At 55.2% G+C, this 19785-nt stretch overlaps 1 protein-coding gene across 1 annotated transcript; it reads left to right on the top strand.

The window, feature by feature from the left end:
- Nucleotides 1-13277: 13277 nt before the first annotated feature.
- LOC308045538 (G-protein coupled receptor 83-like) lies at nt 13278-17819 on the top strand (the record flags this gene model as incomplete). Its single annotated transcript, XM_080352857.1, has 4 exons — nt 13278-13655; nt 15377-15502; nt 16543-16676; nt 17216-17819. 4 exons carry the CDS (start codon nt 13278-13280, stop codon nt 17817-17819), a joined length of 1242 nt encoding a protein of 413 aa, XP_080208983.1.
- Between the last annotated feature and the right edge of the window lie 1966 nt (nt 17820-19785).

Genomic DNA, 19785 nt, shown 5'->3' with positions numbered 1-19785 from the left:
GGCCAAGTGCAGCACCCGTGACAGAGGTCTCATCCAGCCTGGGGAGCTGCGATGCTCTTGAGGCCCCAGCTGAGGGGCTGATTTGGTGGGAATGGTGTCAAAGCAATTCCACCCCAGACTGGGAACACTCGGGAAAGCTTTGGACACTCTGCCAAAACTCTCTGTTGCAGCAAACTGTGGCGAAGAGCAGTCTATCAGCACCTTCACAGCAGCCTCTACTCAGGAGTCGGCTCTCCCGGCCGATGGGCGTGCGAGAAGCAGGAGGTTCCACTGCTCTGGTGACTGAGCTGGAGCCTGTGAACAAACGCGCGTTTGCTCTGGCAGGAAACCTGAGCGCCCTGAGCGCCTGTGCTGATCCCCACGCGCGCGGGGCCGCCGCGGGGCCCCCGCTCCAGCGGGGCGGCCGGTCGGGCTCTGCTGCTCCGCGGGGACGTGGGGACGTGGGGTGGCAGCAGCTCCGGGCGTGGCTGAGGCCGGATCCTGCGGGCGCTCCCGCTTCTCCTGCCGTGCAGGATGGACCAGCGGAGGTAAAGTTCTGCTCTCCGGTGGTTCGAGATAAGTGGGTTGTGATAGTGTACACTGAGAAGTGCTCAGGTAATCTAATGGCGTGGCTCCTAGAGACAGAAGGATAGAAATATGCTTTTTGTCTGCATTTCTAGTGTTCCCCTTCCCAGGCCCCAGCTATGTGTGATAAGCTTTTCAGAAGCTCACCTAGATGATCCCTCACCTATTTAAAGCCACCCAAACTCTGCCAGGCTGCCCCAGGAGGCTGTGGAGCTGTTGCTCCTTTCCGTGGCAGCGGCTGCAGGGTGCGGCAGGGCTGAGATGAGAGCCCTTTACTAGCACTGCCGCCTGCTCAGCCGTGGGCGCAACCGCCGCAGCACCGCTTGAGGCGGCCGTCGCCTCCCTGCGCCGGGGCCGGCGCGTTCGCTGCCGCTCCGCTGTGCTCCCGCCCTGCCGCGATGTGAGACTGAGTCAGCGCCGGGCTGTGCCAGTGGCAGCAGCAGCGTATGAAACGTTGGCTTCATTTCTTCTTTTTTCTCAAAACACAAAAGTTCATGTCAAATTAACCTGAGGCACACCGTAACAAAGCCTAGCACTGGTAACTGTCGGTGAAAGGATTGGAATGTCTTTGAGGTGTAACGCAGTCTTTGGTTCGGAATTAAATGTGTGGCTTAACGTGCAGCTTGCTTTATAACATATAATCACCACGTGGACTGTTTACAGTGGTTATAATTTTGTTGGCATAGCGAATTATGGGGGTGGTTGTAGGTCTGGAGCTATGTGCATATGTACTGCCCGGGGAGAGGAATTCAAGCACAGTAGCTGCCAAAACAAAGGGCTCTGCAAGATCAGAGGAGGGATCTGAGCAGAAGCAAAAGCCTCCAGCTCATTCCCTTGCGGAATACGGGAGTGAGGCGGGACGGGTACACGAGGTACCGAACCTGCCAAAGCGTTAGTCTCAGAAACGATTGCCAGAATGGTCTCTGACTAAATTAATGTGGCAACAGCAGGACTGGGCATGTGATTGTGAAACAGCTATTACTGGAAATTAGCATTTATGGTGTTAAAATTCAGAGACAGCCTGTCTTGGAAATCAATTTCTTTGTTAATTTGCTCCTATTTTGGGGAAAGTGGATCTATACTCAGCAGGTGTTCTTTATAAACCTCACATCCTTTGGTGTTCTTGAGAGACAGCTCTCGTTCTGCATTCCTCACCCTCGCTTTGGGGGAAAGGAGCAGGCAGGGGGCGAAGCTGGGGCTGCCGGGCGAGCGGCGCGGCCCCCCCTGCGCATGGACGCCCTGCGTGGCGCGGCGGCACAGCCGTGCTGGGCCTGGGGGGTTCAGCTGCCGGGGGGGGGCTCAGCTGCCGGGGGGGGTTCAGCTGCTGGGGGGGGGGTTCTCACTCCACCTGCCAGTGCGAAAACCAGAAAGTTCCTGAGCTGAACACATAGCGTGGCAGAGGCCACTGCTGTGAGCCCCTCCTGCAGCCTCCCTCTCTGCGGGCTGGGTGCTCTACAGCGCTCTGCTCTCACCGCGTTGGGTGCTCTACAGCGCTCTGCTCTCACCGCGTTGGGTGCTCTACAGCTCTCTGCTCTCACCGCGTTGGGTGCTCTACAGCGCTCTGCTCTCACCGCGTTTGGTGCTCTACAGCGCTCTGCTCTCACCGCGTTGGGTGCTCTACAGCTCTCTGCTCTCACCGCGTTGGGTGCTCTACAGCGCTCTGCTCTCACCACGCTGGGTGCTCTACAGCGCTCTGCTCTCACCACGCTGGGTGCTCTACAGCTCTCTGCTCTCACCGCGTTGGGTGCTCTACAGCTCTCTGCTCTCACCGCGTTGGGTGCTCTACAGCGCTCTGCTCTCACCACGTTGGGTGCTCTACAGCGCTCTGCTCTTGCTATGCCTGGGGACCGTGTCCTGGGGATTCACAGTTAGGTGTGGGCAGGCTTTTAAAACCCAGCCTGTTGAGCAGGACTGAGCGTAAGGATTGCCACTAGTCCAGTTCACAGGCTCTCAATTTGTTAAACATCGAAAAACCTCAAAGTGTCGCAGCAACGTGGGCTTTAATACAGGTGGCTTGTTAGCTGGATTACATTTAACCGGGAGCACAGCCGTGCTCCAGCTCATCTGGAGGAGCTCATTAGCAGTGCATTGAGCTGAAATATTCTTCAACCTTCTTTCATCAACGCTTTGCGAATATACGGTTCAGTAGGTTATCCCAGAAAACTTCCTTTCTGCTTTGTTTTCAGTGCAAAAGAAATCATTCTTGTGGAGAGAGCTGTTGTTTCATTTAACCTGTACTTGGCCAACATGTTCAGCATCACATCTATACAAACCACGGACTACGGATGCCTACGGACACAGGTGCGTTTTTGCACTGGCCTGTCCCACAGCACCCCGTTAAAGGGTCATGTGCCGCAGGAGGGTCCTGGCGGCGCCGTGGCCGTGGGACGCCCTGCCCTGCAGCAGCTCGGGGCATGGCCGAGCAGCCGCGGCATCTCCCGTCCTCGAGGCGCGTTGTGCTGTTCAGCTGTGCTCTCGTTTTGTTCTACAGGAAAAGCCAACGTGCATCTGCTGACTGGAAAGTTTTGCCTCAATAAAACCGAATCAGGCGTTCCAGCTCTGATTTCTCAAAACTTGAGGGAGTTTTATGTCAGAACTGTGAACTGTCTTTAAAAGGTGTTCGTAATGGAAAATGGAAATTATCCTTCTGTTTACAAAGACATTTTGATGCCACTGGAACGTTTCATTTGATTTTTACAAGGTGTGACTGAAACTGAAACCACAAAAAAAAAGAGATGGATAAATTCTTGACAGAAGTTCTCTCTCATTTTTTGTATTTCGGATTTACCCGGTGCCTCCTGCCACCTGAAACTTAGAGAGTGAGCATATCTATTATAAACAGTGCCAGCCAGCTACGTAAACTGCAGGGCAGGAGAAATTCAGTTGTCTGTTTCCATAGCTGATGATCACTTAGGGAACCTGACTTGCTCAAGGCTGGGGAGGCAGTGAGCCAGCTGGGCTGGGACTGGAGCCTACAGAGACCTGATTTGGAGCTTGTCCCTTTCTGCAGCCCCTCAGGCCGTCACCCGAGCGCGGTGTCTGCCCGTCCCCGCCCCGTCCTGCAGACGTGGCCCGAGCCCTGTGTCAGCGCAGCTCGTGTTCCTCTGGCGATCCTCAGCGACGAGTGTTTCATGGATGAGGCTGGGACACCCAGCCGGGGTCCTTTGGCTGTCAACCGCCGGCTTGTGGGGCCCCGCGTGCGATGACCCGTCCGGCTGTTGTCACCGTGACTCTAAATTCCGTACAAACGAGCCGGTTCCTGCCTGCGGGACTGGCTCCTCGAGAGCTCCGGAACCCTTGCTGAGAGGGGTTCTCTGGCACGAGACAATTTGTTGCCTCTGGTTGACTAAGCTCAGACCTTTTCTAGCCATCGCTTAAACTGAGAGTTTTAAAGGAGCGGGGATTGATGAAGCCCTGGGCTCAGTCACTCATTCATTTTTCATCTCTGCCCCACAATACAGTGTGGAAAATCAGGCATTTTTCTCACGTTCCTCCCCGCTTTGCAAACACGGTGAGAGTTCCTCAGCTCACCTGGAAGCCGTGTGTACTCATTGTGGCACTTGCTTTCAGATTACTCGCACTGCATGCAGAAACCAGCATCGTTTAGAAACGCTCAGACGAGCTGGGAACCTGCAGTTTGTTCTCAGCACTTTCAGCCCACGGGTGACACTGCAAATGAGCAGCTCAGAAATAATCCTTTTGCCGGGAGCTGTGTCAGAACCGAGGCTGGTAAGAAGGCTTCGGAAGTTGAAGCGGCGATGGGTTGGAGGTCCCGCAGGCTCGGCCCCGGGCGCTGCGCAACTGGGCTGATGGCGAAGCTCCCGTCTAACAGCGCCGCTCTGACGCCCAGGGCCTGGCTGGGGCTGAGGCTTCGTGCTGCTGGGCAGCAAGACTGCTGTGTACAAAGTACTTGCTACATAAAAAGGTAACCATGGAGCTGGAATTACGTGATAAACAAACCTAATGCGAAAGCTGCAGACTACCCAGACGCGACTTGCCCGCAGCGGCTGTGGGCTCCCCATGGGAGGCCCCGTGCCGACCTGCTCCATTGCCGCTGGCAAATGTGCTGAGCTACCAGATGCAAGTACCCAAAGCTTCTAACGCGCCATGTGTGCAGAGAGCCAAGGATCCTGCTTCCAAATGTAAAGACTCCAGCGAGGGATCGGACCCAGCGGTGGCTGGGGCAGCGGCTCCTGCTGCCATCGGGCTCTTTGACCCACGCCTGAGGGTCTCCCAGGTCTGGCGGGGCCGGTCTCGGTCCCTTACACTTACTGAGTAGATTGCTGCTGTTTAGCTAAGGTCGTGTTTTGAGAGAGAACTTACAGTTTGGCAGCTGCTCAAAACACACCATCAGTTTACAAATGTGTGTTTTGTTTCTAGTTATCAAGGAACAGGGTAAAATTTAGCATCACGTTAACTAAAGTATTGAGGAATGCACTCTAGAAAAACTGTTGTACCCCATTTCTGGGCTCCAGGCAGAGATAAGGGAGATTGCTGGGTTCCCTGGCTTGTGCTTCTGCAGCACAGGGTGAACCCACGCGCTGATTCCCCGTGTCCTGGCGGATAGCGGTATCTTGACAAAGAGCACTTGAGAAGCAGAAACACAGCTCAGATGAGATGTAAACCTCGTGACACATCCCACAGCCTCGCAGACTGCTGTTTCACCTCCTTCCTACATATATTTTCTATCTTCTCTAGTACTTAACTAAAGATCAAGGCAGGCAGAGATAAGATGTCTCGTACAGGCGTGTGCAGGATATTTGACAGAATCGTGTGTTGGTAGCTGGCAGCTGAGCGGCAGGAGGGCAGGAAGGATCCCCATGCCAAATGAGCCTGGAGTGTTCATGTGTTGTGTACAATGAAGTGTTTCTCATTTCTAGGGTGCTTCAAAGAACGGCAGAGCTGAGAACGCCCCGTCCGCTCTGGGTCTCTGCAGCATCCCCGGCGGCCCCAGGCACGGGCGCTGCCCCTGGGGACAGGCGCCCCGGAATCCCCCAGAGCTGAGACCGCCCGAGCCGAGCAGCATGGGGAAATCCTCACCGCTGACCTCTGCCAGATAAAAGCCCTCACTCTCCAGACCCGCCAGCTTGCCTTTAACACAGATTTTGTTTCATAAGTATGTAAGTGTCATAGCCGTTATTTCACTCAAGCAGCCAGAAGGGAAAAGCAGATTGCAGCTCACCGCAGACGTTCCGCCGCAGAGCATAACAAAGTCATGGCCAGGCTTCTGGGGGTGCTCGAGGACAGCTGCCCGTGTGTCACAGAGGACTCTGGTCCACGTCACAGCTCTGCCAGGCAGAGCGGCCACCGTGCCCCGGCACAGCCCCGAGGACCCTCGCTCCCGGCGGCGTTCCGGAGCGTTCCCCTCCCTTGTGTCACTCTGCCCGTGGCGCAGGTCACCCGGCCCTGGGTGACGCTCTGCAGCGCTCCCGACTCGCTGTCGCAGCGCCTGCTTTGTGCTGGTGCTCCTCGCCAGCACCGGGACGCCGCTCCCGTTGGTGCCGGAGCTGGGCGCTCAGGCGCGGGCGCGCCTCCCGAGCCCCGCGGGCTGCATGGAAACAGAAAAATCGTTGTTGCCCGAGGTGCTAATTAGTAACAGACTGGCCCAAATGGAGACTAGAAATTCAGGGCTGCTGTTGTCTTGACTTGGCCTGCTTTTTCTATAGAAAAAAGGCACTAAAACAAATTAAAAAATCCTTAACCAAATGCTTCTACAGAAATACTTTATTGGATTTTTTTTTTCACACACATAGGGATCTTTTCGATGTTTTTGGATGTTGGCTCAGCTGTTTACGGTTATTGCGCTTCCCCGTCCAGCACCCCTGGCCGCAGGCGCCCGCGCTGCCGGCTCGTGCGGGGCCCGGCACGCCGGGTGCAGACGCATCCTTTGTTTGCAGGGTCCTTGTTTTGCCTCGGGTTGACTCACAGCACGTGTTCCAATATGACTCAGAAAGAGCCGATATTTAATTATAGAGACATTCTGTACTAGCATCTGAGGTTCAGCAACTTAAGAAGCTGTTGCTGATAATAACAACAACTTTGCACTAAAAGCCACTTCCACTCCAGACTCTCAAGGCTGTTCCAGCGTTATCCTTGGCTGAAGAGCTTTAAAAACTGCCGGGGGCAGAGCCCTCTGCCCAGCCCGGGGGAGGTTTGGATGCCACCCAGGGCTCCTTTGCTTCAGATTGTCTGTAATCAAAAATTCATAATACCTTCTGGAGGTGGGATTTATGTGCAAATCACACACACCCTGGTGGCCAGCCGCATAAAACCTTTCTTGGCCGGCGCTGGAGGTGCTGTTGTTTTGAGCATACGAAACGAGACATCCTGTTCCCAAACAGATTATTATTTTTGGTCTTTCAAAAGGGCTAAATTCTGGAAAATTTTAGGAAAACACAGATGATAAGAATGCCATTCATTTCAGAGGGATCAGGATTAGAGCTAAAGACAGGAATAGCATTTCTCACCTCTGAGCTCCTGTTGTGACATTAGGTGCACCTCTGTATTTTGACTTAGACTTTGGTCAGCACCTGCCAAGCTGGTGCGGTGCCATTTAAACTAGACTTGTGCTTCCAGGGAACATGTTCAGCTCAGCTCAGCCGAGCTGGGGGAAGGACCTGAGTCACCTTCCCGCGGTGACCCTGCGCCCCCTGCTCCCCACCGCCCGCGTGCACCCAGAGCCGCCCCGGCGCTGACCCTGGCTGTGCCGGAGCCCCGGCCCGGCCCACGAGCCGCTCCAAGGCCGAGGGCAGAGCCTGTGCTTTGCAAAACCCAGCTTTGGTCACCGGGACTGCCACTTACCGTCGGTGCAGCCACAGCTGTTCCTGGCCCAGGACATTGAGCAGAGTCCCAGGTGCTTGCTTTGCGGAGATGAATAATTAACTGGCAATTTAGAAAAGAAGCCTTGCTTGATGGCAAGCAGTTCCTCAAGTGCCAGGCTGCAGGAGAGCTCTTCTGGGGTGAAATCACATGGTTCCTGCCTGCTTGAAAACAAATTCTTCTCTTCCATGAGCCTGGAGGGCCCTGGAGCGTGGGAGCTCTGCAGGAAGGCGGGTGGCCGGAGACCCGGGCCGGCTGTGCCCCTGCTGCCCCCGCGGGTCACCCCCGGGTCACCCCCGGGTCACCGCAGACCTGCAAGGTGGAGCTGTGAGGAGCCCAGTCAGGTAACTGAGAAGTGAATGGGGAGGAACATCTCCAACTTAGATTATTTGACTCCCCAAAATGCCCCCGTCCCCACTGGCTTCAGGACAGCTGCAAGCGCTCGTGGTCTGTTGGTGAACAGGGGACACACAGGTCCTCAGAGCAGCTGTCTGTGCTGGTCTAATGCCTGCGTCTGTGCAGCCTGAAGAGCAGTCGCTAATTAATGTAACCAGCAGTAGAAAGGAAAGATGTGGGAGGTTGCACTCTGTGCTGGAAACCCCTCCACAGGAGTCTCCCATGGATTTTTGTATTTCTGTTCAAATCCTGACTGCTAGGAAAGAGATGGTACAATCTCAGAGCTCATTTTCTCTCTTCTCAAACATTTCCTCCAAGCAGAGAGCCTCATCAATTCCTAGATGCAATTGTAGTTTTTGTAGGAAATTGGTTATGATGATGACTGGACCTCAGTGGCATCATTTTCGTTTGAAATCCATCACTATTAAAGGAACGAATGACACTATCTTCAAAACACTTTCTGGAGGCATAGGAGATCTCGTCAGACCGCATTCCAAAGCAAAACCTTTCGGAGAGTTTGAGTCAGTGTCTTTTTCTTTCCCACCACGCACGTCCCTGCACCACGGGGCTGTTCGGTGACTCGATCCTCGGGCGGTTAACACGGCCCAATAAAGAAGAAGAATGGCTTCGTCTGTTAGGAGATTTTTGACTTATTGTTACGTGAGTGACTTCCAGGACAGTGAGCAGTTCAGAACCTGCTAATGGGTCTTGCTGAGCTGTCTTCCTCCTGATTCACAAGCAGCACGACATTAGAATGTTCTTCTCATCCTGTACTTATTTCAGCTGGATGCGGTAGCAGGGAGCCTCTTTGCATTTCTTTTTTCTTCCTGTGCTCTTGCAGATGATGTCGAGAAATAGACAGCACAGGTGTTACTGGTGTGCTGTCACTCACCTCCAGCTTACCTTTCCTGAATATGTGCGTGCTGGGGAGAAAAACAAGTCTGAATTGTTCCTAGTCTGCTGATAATTTACAGTGTTGTCCAGAACTTTAAAACACCTGTTACTTGGAATTAGCAAAACTTCAAGAAAGGTTTTAAAGGGGAAAGTGACTGAGTGGGGGAGGCAGCAGAAGGCAGAGCAGCGGGATGCGCGGGCGTCAGGACGGGGCCCTGCGCTCGAGTTCCCCGGGGTCCCGCGCTCGAGTTCCCCGGGGTCCCGCGCTCGGGTTCCCCGGGGTCCCGCGCTCGGGTTCCCCGGGGTCCCGCGCTCGAGTTCCCCGGGGTCCCGCGCTCGAGTTCCCCGGGGTCCTGCGCTCGGGTTCCCCGGGGTCCCGCGCTCGAGTTCCCCGGGGTCCGTGCTCGGGTTCCCCGGGGTCCCGCGCTCGAGTTCCCCGGGGTCCCGCGCTCGAGTTCCCCGGGGTCCCGCGCTCGAGTTCCCCGGGGTCCCGCGCTCGGGTTCCCCGGGGTCCGTGCTCGGGTTCCCCGGGGTCCCGTGCTCGGGTTCCCCGGGGTCCCGTGCTCAGGTTCCCCGGGGTCCTGTGCTCGGGTTCCCCGGGGTCCGTGCTCGGGTTCCCCGTGCTGCGGACGGGACGGGTGAGCCCCGATCCCTGGAGCAGCTCCGGTGTCTGCAGGCACTGGCCGCGCTGGTGGTGGAAGGAGAACACGAGCTCGTGTGTTTCAAGCTCTGCATTTCAGCTTGCCCCGACTCGCAGGTTCTCTGAGCAAAGTGCTAATGCAAGACCCTGGTTTCCCCCAGCGAGGAAAGAGGCAGCAGCTCTGGGGGGCAGGGAGGAAAGCTGGGCATTGGAGAGAGAAAGTAGCAGCTGTGTAATTGTACATAACAGCAATTTTGGGAGCTTTCAGCTCATTCTTGCACCATAGTAACCTCTCCTTTTGTGCGGTTGATGCAGCAGTGGTTGGGCTGCATCTGAAAGGGATCGGTGTGAGAAATGGGTTGTTGAAAACCATGAACCTTTGATCAGGTGCAGAAGTGAAGTCATGGGTCTTATTTGGATTCCTGGAACTGGTTTGCATTTCCATAAAGAGATGCCTGGGCACAGGGTGAGAGGTGAGGAAACGTAGCTGGGAAATGGTCAAAAGCCCTTAAAAGCCTGTGCCCCCCCCAGCCCCGGCCCCCGGCGCTGTGCGGGGTGATGGAGCCGCTGGGAATGAGGCGTGGGGCTGCATCGGTCATCGAGCCCTCAAAGGGAATAGGAGATCAGGGTATTTGTTTAATTGAAAGCCAGGAATTTTAGCGATTGCAGGGGGGATGTGGCAATCATGTCAAGGTGAGAAAATAAAGCAGTGGGTAGTTCTGCTTTTCTTGGAGCAGAGCTGAATGAGGTGCTGCTGAAAAGAGAACGAACTGCATGTGAGAAGTGTTGTTTTCACAATATGAATGCAAACCAGGCCAAGCTGGAATAGCCACTGGGGCAATCCATCGCACTGGGAAGAAAGCACAGCGCTCCAAAGAGGGCCTGGGAGTAATGAGTGGGGTTTCCTTGGGCACGACTGAGTAAGCTGTGCCGCACCCCCTGCTCAAGGCTGAGCACCTTCTCACTGCGCGGATCACTTGTCTCTTTGTCTCCTGATGCCGCTTCTCTGCAGCAGTTTGTGGGCAGGAGCTGCTGCGGGTGCAGCCGCCAGGGCGTGCGGGGGCACAGGGGGCTGCGGGGGTGCAGGGGTTGCGGGGGCACAGGGGCACAGGGGCTGCAGGGGCTGCGGGGACACAGGAGATGCAGGGATGTGGGGGTGCAGGGATGCAGGGCAGTGGGGGCACAGGGGGTGCAGATGCAAATGAATATGAAAGGAGCGTTTCATCATTCCTGGGAGCTCAGCCTGAGCATGTCCAGCCCAACACGAGTGAGGACATAGCACCCAGCTCTGCTCGGCTCGCTTTTTGCAGAAGCAGAACCCCATTTCAGTTCAAGATAATTAGCTGGAATAGAGTTTGCCTTCAGATCTTTTTCTGTATAATGTCTTCTCTTAACAATGGCCTCTTCCCCGTGTAAAACCATTGACAAGCCTGGCAATAGACAGAGCTTGCTCTTTCACATGCATTAAAAGGCAGTGCAAAGCAATTCATCCATCTCCCTGCCAGCCGCACCGGCGGGGAAGGCAGCTCTGCAGCAGGGTTGCGGTGGCTCGGTGCGAGCTCCAGGAGAAGGATGTTCTGCAACAACTCCCCACCTTGGGGGTCTTTTTCCTGAGTGATCTGCTGGATATCCTGGGGGGTGTAAATGGGTGTAAGGATTTCAGGACGGGAGTTTGTGTGCTTGTGTGCTGAGCGGGGTCTGGCTCCTTCCGCTCGAGAGCCCCGGCTGCGGGGCGCAGGCGCTGCTCCGGAGCTCCCTCGGAACCGGGGGCACAAACGGCTCGGCTGCCCAAGGCAGCTGTTCTCAGATGGGCAGGCGCCCAGTCCGAGAGCCCCAGGCCAGCGCCAAGGGACTGTCCCTGCACATCAACGTCTCGTGTCGTGCCTGATTGCGCTGAAGGCAGCGGAGTGAAAATGAATCTTCGCCTCAACTGAAACTGCAGCAACTTGACATTTCTTTTGGACACAAAGCACCAAAAATGTAAATGCTAAATAATCTCATGAAAATGAAGTTCCAAAAATTTTTTACTCAAGTAGTGTCAAAGTGAGAAAGCCACAAATTTTCTATTGAAACGAAGTTTGACTCTGCGCAATTCAAATGGGTATGTTTGCAAGAAGTCCTTTTCGCCCTTGCAGCCTGAGTTTGCCTGAGAGGAGCCAGCACAGACGCTCTGGTGCGTGGTGAGCGCTGGGTCTGCCGGGGGCAGCTCACGGTGTTTGTGGGTGGACAACAACTGCAGCAAACCGGCAGGTGATTGCTGGAGCGTTTGACCCTTTGACAGAACAAATCGGTTCTGCAGGGAAACCTGTAGCAGCTTTGGCACACGGGGCATGGCACAGCAGACGGGTTTCTGCATCCAAACGCTGCTCTGCCAGGTCGTCCTTCTAACACACGATGGAGAAATGAGGGGAACGCGGGCGGGAGCACGTGGAGCGCACGGTGAGGAGCGGGCGGTGCCACGGGCGTGTCTGGCAGCCCCTGCCCTGGCTCCCCCCGTGTATCCGCACGCAGACACACGGTCACGGTCACTGCCGAGCCATCAGCTGTGGTTGGTGACAGCCGGCGTCTCCTGAAGGCGTGCAGGGAAATGCTGCTGTTTCTCCTTTGGCAGCGGCAGCCCTGCTGCTGATCTCGTGTGTGCCACAACTGCCACCTTTACGGTCGAACTTGATGCATTTGTGACCTACTGTCCTCCGCATAAAATCCAGAGTTGGTCAGCATCCTCACACAACAGAAACCAGGAAGCCAAAGGCAAGGTGTCTGCCGCTGGCCTGTGCGTGGCTCAGCCCTGCGCGGGGCTGGGGTGCCGAGGAGGGCGCGGGGCCTGCTGACATCCCTGCAGACAGGACCCCCCGGCGCGGGGCGCAGCGGCACGGCGGCGCTCCTGCCCTGAGCTCCTGCGCCGGCTGCTCCGCCAGGGAGGGACAGAGCAGAGCAGAGCAGAGCGGGGATTTCCACCGTGCTGCTGCTCCCCGCCCCTGCTCTTCCCCAGCTCGGAGCACACAGGGCTGAGCTGTACATGGGTGTCCCTGGCACCCAGCAGCACCCTGAAACTTCTGCTCTCATTTTCAGGTTGTGTTTCACTTTTTACTCTGGAGAGCGAGGAGGGGATGGTGTCGGGCACAAAGCTCTCTGGAGGCAGAAATTCTTGGATGTTCTCTGTCTGCTGCAACTCTGGAAGGGAGAGAAAGGAGGATGCTGCAAATCAGGAAAGATGCTTCACCCCCATGGCTGTTGTGCTGGGGACCAGAAGGGGAGAGGAGACGGGGACCATCAGGCACATCACTCTCTGTATTTTGCCGCTCTGCTAGATCTGCACGTGTCAGACGCATCGTCTGTGCGGGGTTGCAATGCACCTCAGGATAAACCGGGAAGAGATACACTATTGGCTATTTCCTATGCGGTGTGTCATCTGGCAGGCTGCATATATCACAGGGAAAGCAGGGACTGCTCAGCCTCCAGCAAAGCTGCTTCAGTCCATAGCTCACAGACACTTTGAGGATGGAAAGAGAAAGGAAAGGCAGCCCTGGCTTTTCTGATTGTGACGAGCTCTGAAAATTCTTGGGAAACAGACACTTGACGGATGAAGGATTATATGGAAAACCAGTGAAACAGATTTCCAAGGAGAAGTTGTGGGAGAGAAGCAGAACAGTGCCTGAAGGGAAATATTCTCTAGGGTTTCTTCCTAGGTGCAGAGAGAAAGTGTTTGGGGATCTCTGACATTTCAGCATCTGAATCAGCTTCTGTACATGGGACACGTGGGGCTGAAGGAGCAGCAGCTGGGGCGCCCCTGGAGCAAAGCCCGTGTGGGATCAGCGCAGAAAGGGTCCTGTTCGTCAGCTCTTCTGTAGTTTGCAGCCACGGGGCAGGTTTGTAAAATGCAAGCGTGTGTATTGCGCACTGCAAGCACTGCGTTCAGCACCTGAGCTGCCGGGAGGAGGGCGGGGGACGCAGCCAGCGAGCCATGGGCCGGCACGCCTGGTTCCCTCTGCACTATATCTCCAAGCCCTTCTGGAGACCGGAGAACCACAACACCACCGACTTCTTCTCTGCGCTGTACGGTTTCCCTAACCAGTCCTTCTTGCACAGCGACTTGGATCTGGAGGACCTGGGGGACTTTGGCAGCGGGACCAGGTACGAGGGCGAGTCGCAGAGCCGGACGGTGCAGGCGCTGCTGATCGTGGCCTATTCCGTCATCATCTGCATCTCGCTCTTCGGCAACACGCTGGTGTGCCACGTGGTGATCAAGAACAAGAGGATGCACTCGGCCACTAGCCTCTTCATCGTCAACCTGGCCGTGGCCGACGTGATGATCACGATCCTGAACACCCCCTTCACGCTGGTGAGCCCCCGCCGCAGCCGTGTCGCTGTGTCCGTGTGTCGCTGCTGTCTGTGCGTCTGTCAGAGCCGTGTAGTCTGTATGGAACGGCCGGGAGCAGGCTGACGTGCAGTTTCTTTCCGGCTCTCCCCATCCCTGCGCGTCCCGGCTGAGCTGCGGTCGGGCGCCCTCCGCAGTGTCCCCTGCCTTCGGAGCGCTGCTCCCGAGTTACCAGCTCGAATTTACCTTTTCTGAAACCGCCCGTGTTTCTCGGCGGGATTTCTCTGCCTTGCTGTGTCCGTGGCGGGGAGAGCGCCCTCTTGTGCGTCTGCAGCGCCAGGCGCTCCTGAGGCGCTGCTGATTAAATAACTGCGATCCCGCTCAGGAAAGAGCTTGACATCGACTTCAAAGGAACAGCACATTGCTACAGCTCATTGACAGAGTCATTACTACTCGACTTGTCTCTATAGGGAAATTAATTAGATAAACTGAAAACAAATTAGGTAGTCTTGACTCATTTTCTGTGTATACAGATGTTTTGTAGTAAATGTGCTTTATTTCAAATTAACTTAATCTGCTTCCAGAATGAGTTACGTTAATTTGAAATAAACATTGCACAGTCAGGAATAAGAAGGGACTGAGAGAACAACTGTTATGTGGAATAATCTCTGCAGAAACGCCGCGGCAGCAGCAGCTCTGGGGGAACCCACGTGAAAAGCCGGGTTGGGGGTCCCATGGTCCTGCCCCCCAGAGCCGCTGGTGTCAGGGCAGCAGCTCCGGTCCCTGTGGAGCTGAGATGGACAGGGACAGCCCAGACCGTGTGCGCGAGTCGCTTTGTCAGCGGGAGGGTAAAATGTTCCTGAATTGTCACCTCTGAAATTGCTGCTGGTGTGTCTCACCCGATGTGACATGAGAAGATCCATGTGCGACGCTGCCACCAGCCCCGGTGCCCTTTCCCGAGCGCGGCCAGTGGCTGTGGAGCCGGGGGGCACGGACACGGCAGCTCGGCGGGGATGCTTGGTGGGGTGCTCAGCAGAGGCGCTCGGCGGGGGGCGCTCGGCGGGGGGTGCTCGGTGGGGGGCGCTCGGTGTGGGGCGCTCGGCAGGGGCGCTCGGCGGGGGGCGCTCGGCGGGGGGTGCTCGATGGGGGGCGCTCGGTGGGGGGCGCTCGGCGGGGGCGCTCGGCGGGGGTGCTTGGTGGGGTGCTCAGCAGGGATGCTTGGCGGGGGTGCTCAGCGGGGATGCTCAGCAGGGATGCTTGGCGGGGGTGCTCTGTGGACAGGCAGCCCCGTGCTCAGAGGTGTCACCTCACTATCTCAGTGTCCTCAATGATTTCTTCTTCCACTGATTTGTCTCACTAAGTTTTGAACCCCTGCAGCTTTCAGCATCCACAAATTCCAACGCGCCACTGTTTCTAAGGAGGCAAACTGCTGTTTTTCCCTGCAGAGCCTCATCAAGAAACTGAGCTAAGATTTATTTACGTTTTCCATCTTACATGTACACATGCCCATGCGAACACACACGGAGCACCACTCAAGTGGATTTGTTTGCCCAGTTTAGTAAATGTCACCTCTGTTTCAGAGCCTCTTGCGTAGTCACTACTTCCCTAGAAAAACTGAGTATAATGAGCCTACAAAGCATAAGGAAACGATATTAAAGCATTTCTTTACTGTGCTCCTGGAAAGCCCCATTTGCTCCCCTTTGGATAACGCACGCAGTTCTAATCCCATTCTGTCTGTTCTTCAGGTGCGGTTTGTGAGCAGCACCTGGGTTTTTGGAAAGCTGATGTGTCACGTCAGCCGGTTTGTGCAGTACTGCTCCGTCCACGTGTCGGTGCTGACCCTCGCTGCCATCGCTCTGGATCGGCACCAGGTGCGCCGCCGACACCGCCCCACGCTTGCTAGAGAATAACGAGCTACCTGCATAGGTTGTTGCCTTTTTTGCCAACACTTTTTTTGGCAAATAGCAACCAGGAAAACTTTACAGGTCAAGCAATGAGTGCGAACCAAAGTGTTTAACTGCAGTATAATTCAGTGTGTGATTTTTGCTCAAGCTGGCAGACCCGTGTGCCGGCAGCGGCTCCGCACCGTGTGCTCGCAGGCAGACCGCGCGCCTCTCCCGCAGAGCTGCCGTCACATAAACGCTCCTTGCTGAAAAGCAATTTTACATGATAAAAGACATGGTAGATGAAGTTCAGAACAGTAGTGGAATCCAGTCTGATCATCTGGGATGTGCTCCACCTGGTGTCAGAAAATCACAGTGACTGCCAGAGTATAGATCTCCCATTTCTGTTGGGTTTTTGTTGGAGTTGTTGTTTTAGTTTCGTTTTGTTTTCGTTTTTTCCCCCAAAAAGGTTGCTAGTCTGCCCATTCTATGTGCAACATAGCGATTTATGAGAGCAAAGCATTTTGATAAGAATGAATTTAAATCAGCAGATTCTGGGTTAATTTCAAGGCATGGCTAGGTATCAGGAAGTGTTTGTTTAATTAAGAGCGAACACGACCCCTGCCTTTAAATGGGGTGGAATAGGTTCCTCAGGACTGGCGTTAGCTGGTGCGGCCCAGGGAGGTACAAACAGAGTAAGGAGGTGTCACTGCACAACGAGAAATCAACCCTTGTCTTTAAAAGTGCCGCTGGTCCCGGGAGGCGCCAGGACAGACGGTGCTCCGGGAGAGCTCCAGAAGCTCTGTTAAGCAGATATTTATGATGAGACTACAAAAGACATGCATAAAATACCGAAGGCTTCATCAGCCAAGGGATCATTTGGATGACATGATAGGTCTGTTTTTAATTGCTGTTTCACCGGTTGATGTGATCACCCGCAGTGCATGCGGCTCAGCAGCCAGCCGGCCCCAGCGAGCTGGCGGGACACCGAGCGCGTCGTGAACCGCAGGACGGGTTGTTCTCTGCAGGTTATCATGCACCCTCTGAGGCCGCGCATGTCCACGGTGAAAGGAGGGATCTGCATCATCATCATCTGGGTGCTGGCCAGCTGCTTCTCCCTGCCTCACGCCATTTACCAGACCCTGACAAGATTTTATATCGGGTAAGACGCTGGCATGGCGGGTTTTGTTTGGTTGGTTTGGTTCTACGTATGACACATGCAGCCTAACCGAAGCCCCACAGGTTCAAAGGCACACATCTTTCCATCTGTGTTATTAAAGAAGGAAGTGTGATGTAACGGAGAAGTCTTCCTTCTCGTGAGTAGGTGATGTGTTTCTCATGAGAGGACAATGAACATCGGCGGAATTGCTTTCAGGCTTGTTTGTTAGTTGGTTTGGGCTCAGAGATCAGCCCTGGAATCTGAGGTAGGTACTGAAGAGAGGTGCTTTTCATCATTAGAGACAGGTCACTGTGGATTTTCTTTTTCTGTTCCTGGTGGTGTGTTGAAAATATCTTCACGGGGGCCAAAGGTTAAACCTGAAGCAAAATATTCCATTACATGTGGCACTTCCCCACGCTACTGAACGGCTTCTGCTGTCTGTGTCTCTGCTGGAGCCTGTGAGGACGCCGGGGATGGTGTCCCCTAGGTGCTGCGTGCGGCTGGCGGCGGAGCTGGCAGTTCTTTCTCTCTTTGATCCTCAGGAACAGAACAATACGGATGGTCTGCCTCCCCAGCTTCCCTCCTCCTGCCGACCTTTTTTGGAAGTATTTGGACTTGACTACTTTTGTCCTCTTGTACGTCCTGCCCTTGCTTGTCATCTCCATCACATACACCATCGTGGCCAAGAAGCTCTGGCTGAGGAACGCCATCGGGGACCTCACCATGGAGCAATACTATGCCCACCAACGGAAGAAGAAGATGACGCTGAAGATGCTGATGGTGGTGGTGGTGGTGTTTGCAGTGTGCTGGTTCCCCCTCAACTGCTACGTGGTGCTCATCTCCTGCAGGGCCATCCACAGCAGCAACGCTCTCTACTTCGCCTTCCACTGGTTCGCCATGAGCAGCACCTGCTACAACCCGTTCATCTACTGCTGGCTGAACGAGAGCTTCCGCGCGGAGCTCAAGTCGCTGCTGGGCGCGTGCCGGCGGCGCCGCGCCGCCCAGGGCCACGCCCTGCGGCCCCTGTCCCCCCCGTCCCGCCACGCCTGGGCCGAGGCCGCCTGCCGCGGGGCAGGGCCGTCCTCCCAGAGGAACTCCGCGAGGACAGACATCTCCAGCGTCCAGCCCATCGTGGCGGAAAGCTGAGCCCTCCGCCCGGTGGCCGCGCAGCGCCCTGCTGCGGCTGCAGAGCCGCGGGAGCACCGCGCTGGGCGCGGGCCGTGCCAGCCTGCTGCCCGGGGCGAGGGCTGCCCGTGGCGGAGGCGCTTGGTCAGGACCGCGTCCAGCCAGGCCTTCAGAACTCTCCAGGGATGGACCTGCCCACGTGTCGGCTCCAGCGAGGGCTGTTGAGTGAATCCGTCATTGAACAATCAGCAAATATTAAAAGAATCCTTTAACAGTGCACAGAATTTTGCACAGCCTAAGCAAATAAGGGAACCTGCACGGATTATGCACAGGCCAACTTGTGCACACCGTTTTAAAGCAGATGGCTGTTTATGCATATAGGAACACTGTATTGACTCCTTTTTATTTATTTGTAATTTGTTCAAGATGAATAACATGAATAGCATCCTTACATTGGTACCCAGCTCATCTCAGCCGCTCTCTCTGCCGTTAGAGATGCCGCAGCTCTGCTCGGCCGCGCTGCCACCCAGCGGGTCCCCACCGTGCCTGGGGACGTGGGGGTGCTGGCCCGCGGGTACCTGTGCTGCTGCTGTGCGCGGGTCCTTGTCACCAGCTCTGGGCTTTCCCTCCACAATGTCTCATGTCATTTCCTAGCAAAACTCTATATTGGCATGTTTCAAAATTGTTAATTGACATTTCTTTAAAGTCTAAATTGTTTTCAGTTTCAATAGTATGTTGTTTCTTATCAGCCGTCAAGAACTGTGTCCTTGGTGGCGTGTCCGTCTGTCTGTCCTGGCGCTGACCTGCTGGGCAGCAGCGACTGCTCGGCAGCTGCTGACCAGGGCTCGGTTTGCACGACGTGGGACCTGCGTTGTAACTCTATTAGGAACAGATCCGCAATGTTTAAAACCGAAAGGTGGGAGGCAGGAAAAGCTGGCAGTGGATAAAGGAGTTAATTTGCAAACCTTTGCACCCTCCCATGCTCAACAGAACTGAGCATCTGATAACATGGCTCAGCAATTGCCTCAGACGTGGGCACCTGTTTCCTTATTCCTGTCCATTCGGTACTGGCTCAGCCTCTGTGATTGCAAAGGCTTCAGCCTCGAAAGACACTGAGAGGAAAATGAGATTCATCCTTCCTCTGCAGAACAGGAGCCGGTGCTCCGGTGAGCGCTGCCTGGGCCAGCGCTGGCGCTGCTCCCCGCGCACGGCCGCGCGGGTTCCTCCGCACGAGGATGCGCACGGGTTCCTGCACACGGGTTCCTGCACACGGGTTCCTGCACACGGGTTCCTCCGCACGAGGGTGCGCACGGGTTCCTCTGCACGGGTTCCTCCGCACGAGGGTGCGCACGGGTTCCTCTGCACGGGTTCCTCCGCGCGGGTTCCTCTGCGCGAGGATGCGCTCCAGGAGGAAACTGAATTAGAAAAATCTCGTCAGAGAGCAAGCACCCAAGACTCAGATGTCGTCTCTGATTCACCTGATTCGACGTGAAACCCGAGCAAGACCTCTGTGAAACAGGTTCCATGAAAGCAGGGGATTTTCTTGCTTGGAAATAAAAGATATGGTCTTGCAATTGCTCAGTGAAGAATGATGTTGTTATGCAGCACAACAGAAACACCCACCATTCTGAGTAACACAGGTAAAGCAAGTTTGGTACTAAATAACTTATTTCATTATGGAACTGTCTTTTTAATGTGCAGATAGTCCGTGCCATACCACATAATGCCGCAGAAAGAAGCCCTATTTCTTTTCTATATAATACTTGAAAAAAAAAATCCAACGTCTAAACCCAGCATTACTGCACATGAATTTTTTCCTCCTCTAGTGAAAGTTAAAAGCAACGAAACTGTTCATTTTCTTCCCTTTGTGACCTGACTCAAGGGTGCTGAGCTCACTGTCAAACCCCGGTGCAGGCGGCTCTGCCCGGAGCTCCTGGCACACCAGTCGGCGTCTTTGCTCCGGGACGTGTCCCCAGTGCCCCTGCGC

The sequence above is a fragment of the Nesoenas mayeri genome (assembly GCF_963082525.1).
Source record: "Nesoenas mayeri genome assembly, chromosome: 13".
NCBI classification, from domain to species: Eukaryota; Metazoa; Chordata; class Aves; order Columbiformes; family Columbidae; genus Nesoenas; species Nesoenas mayeri.
Note: the sequence above shows the minus strand (reverse complement) of the source record. Positions and strands in the feature narration are given on the sequence as shown.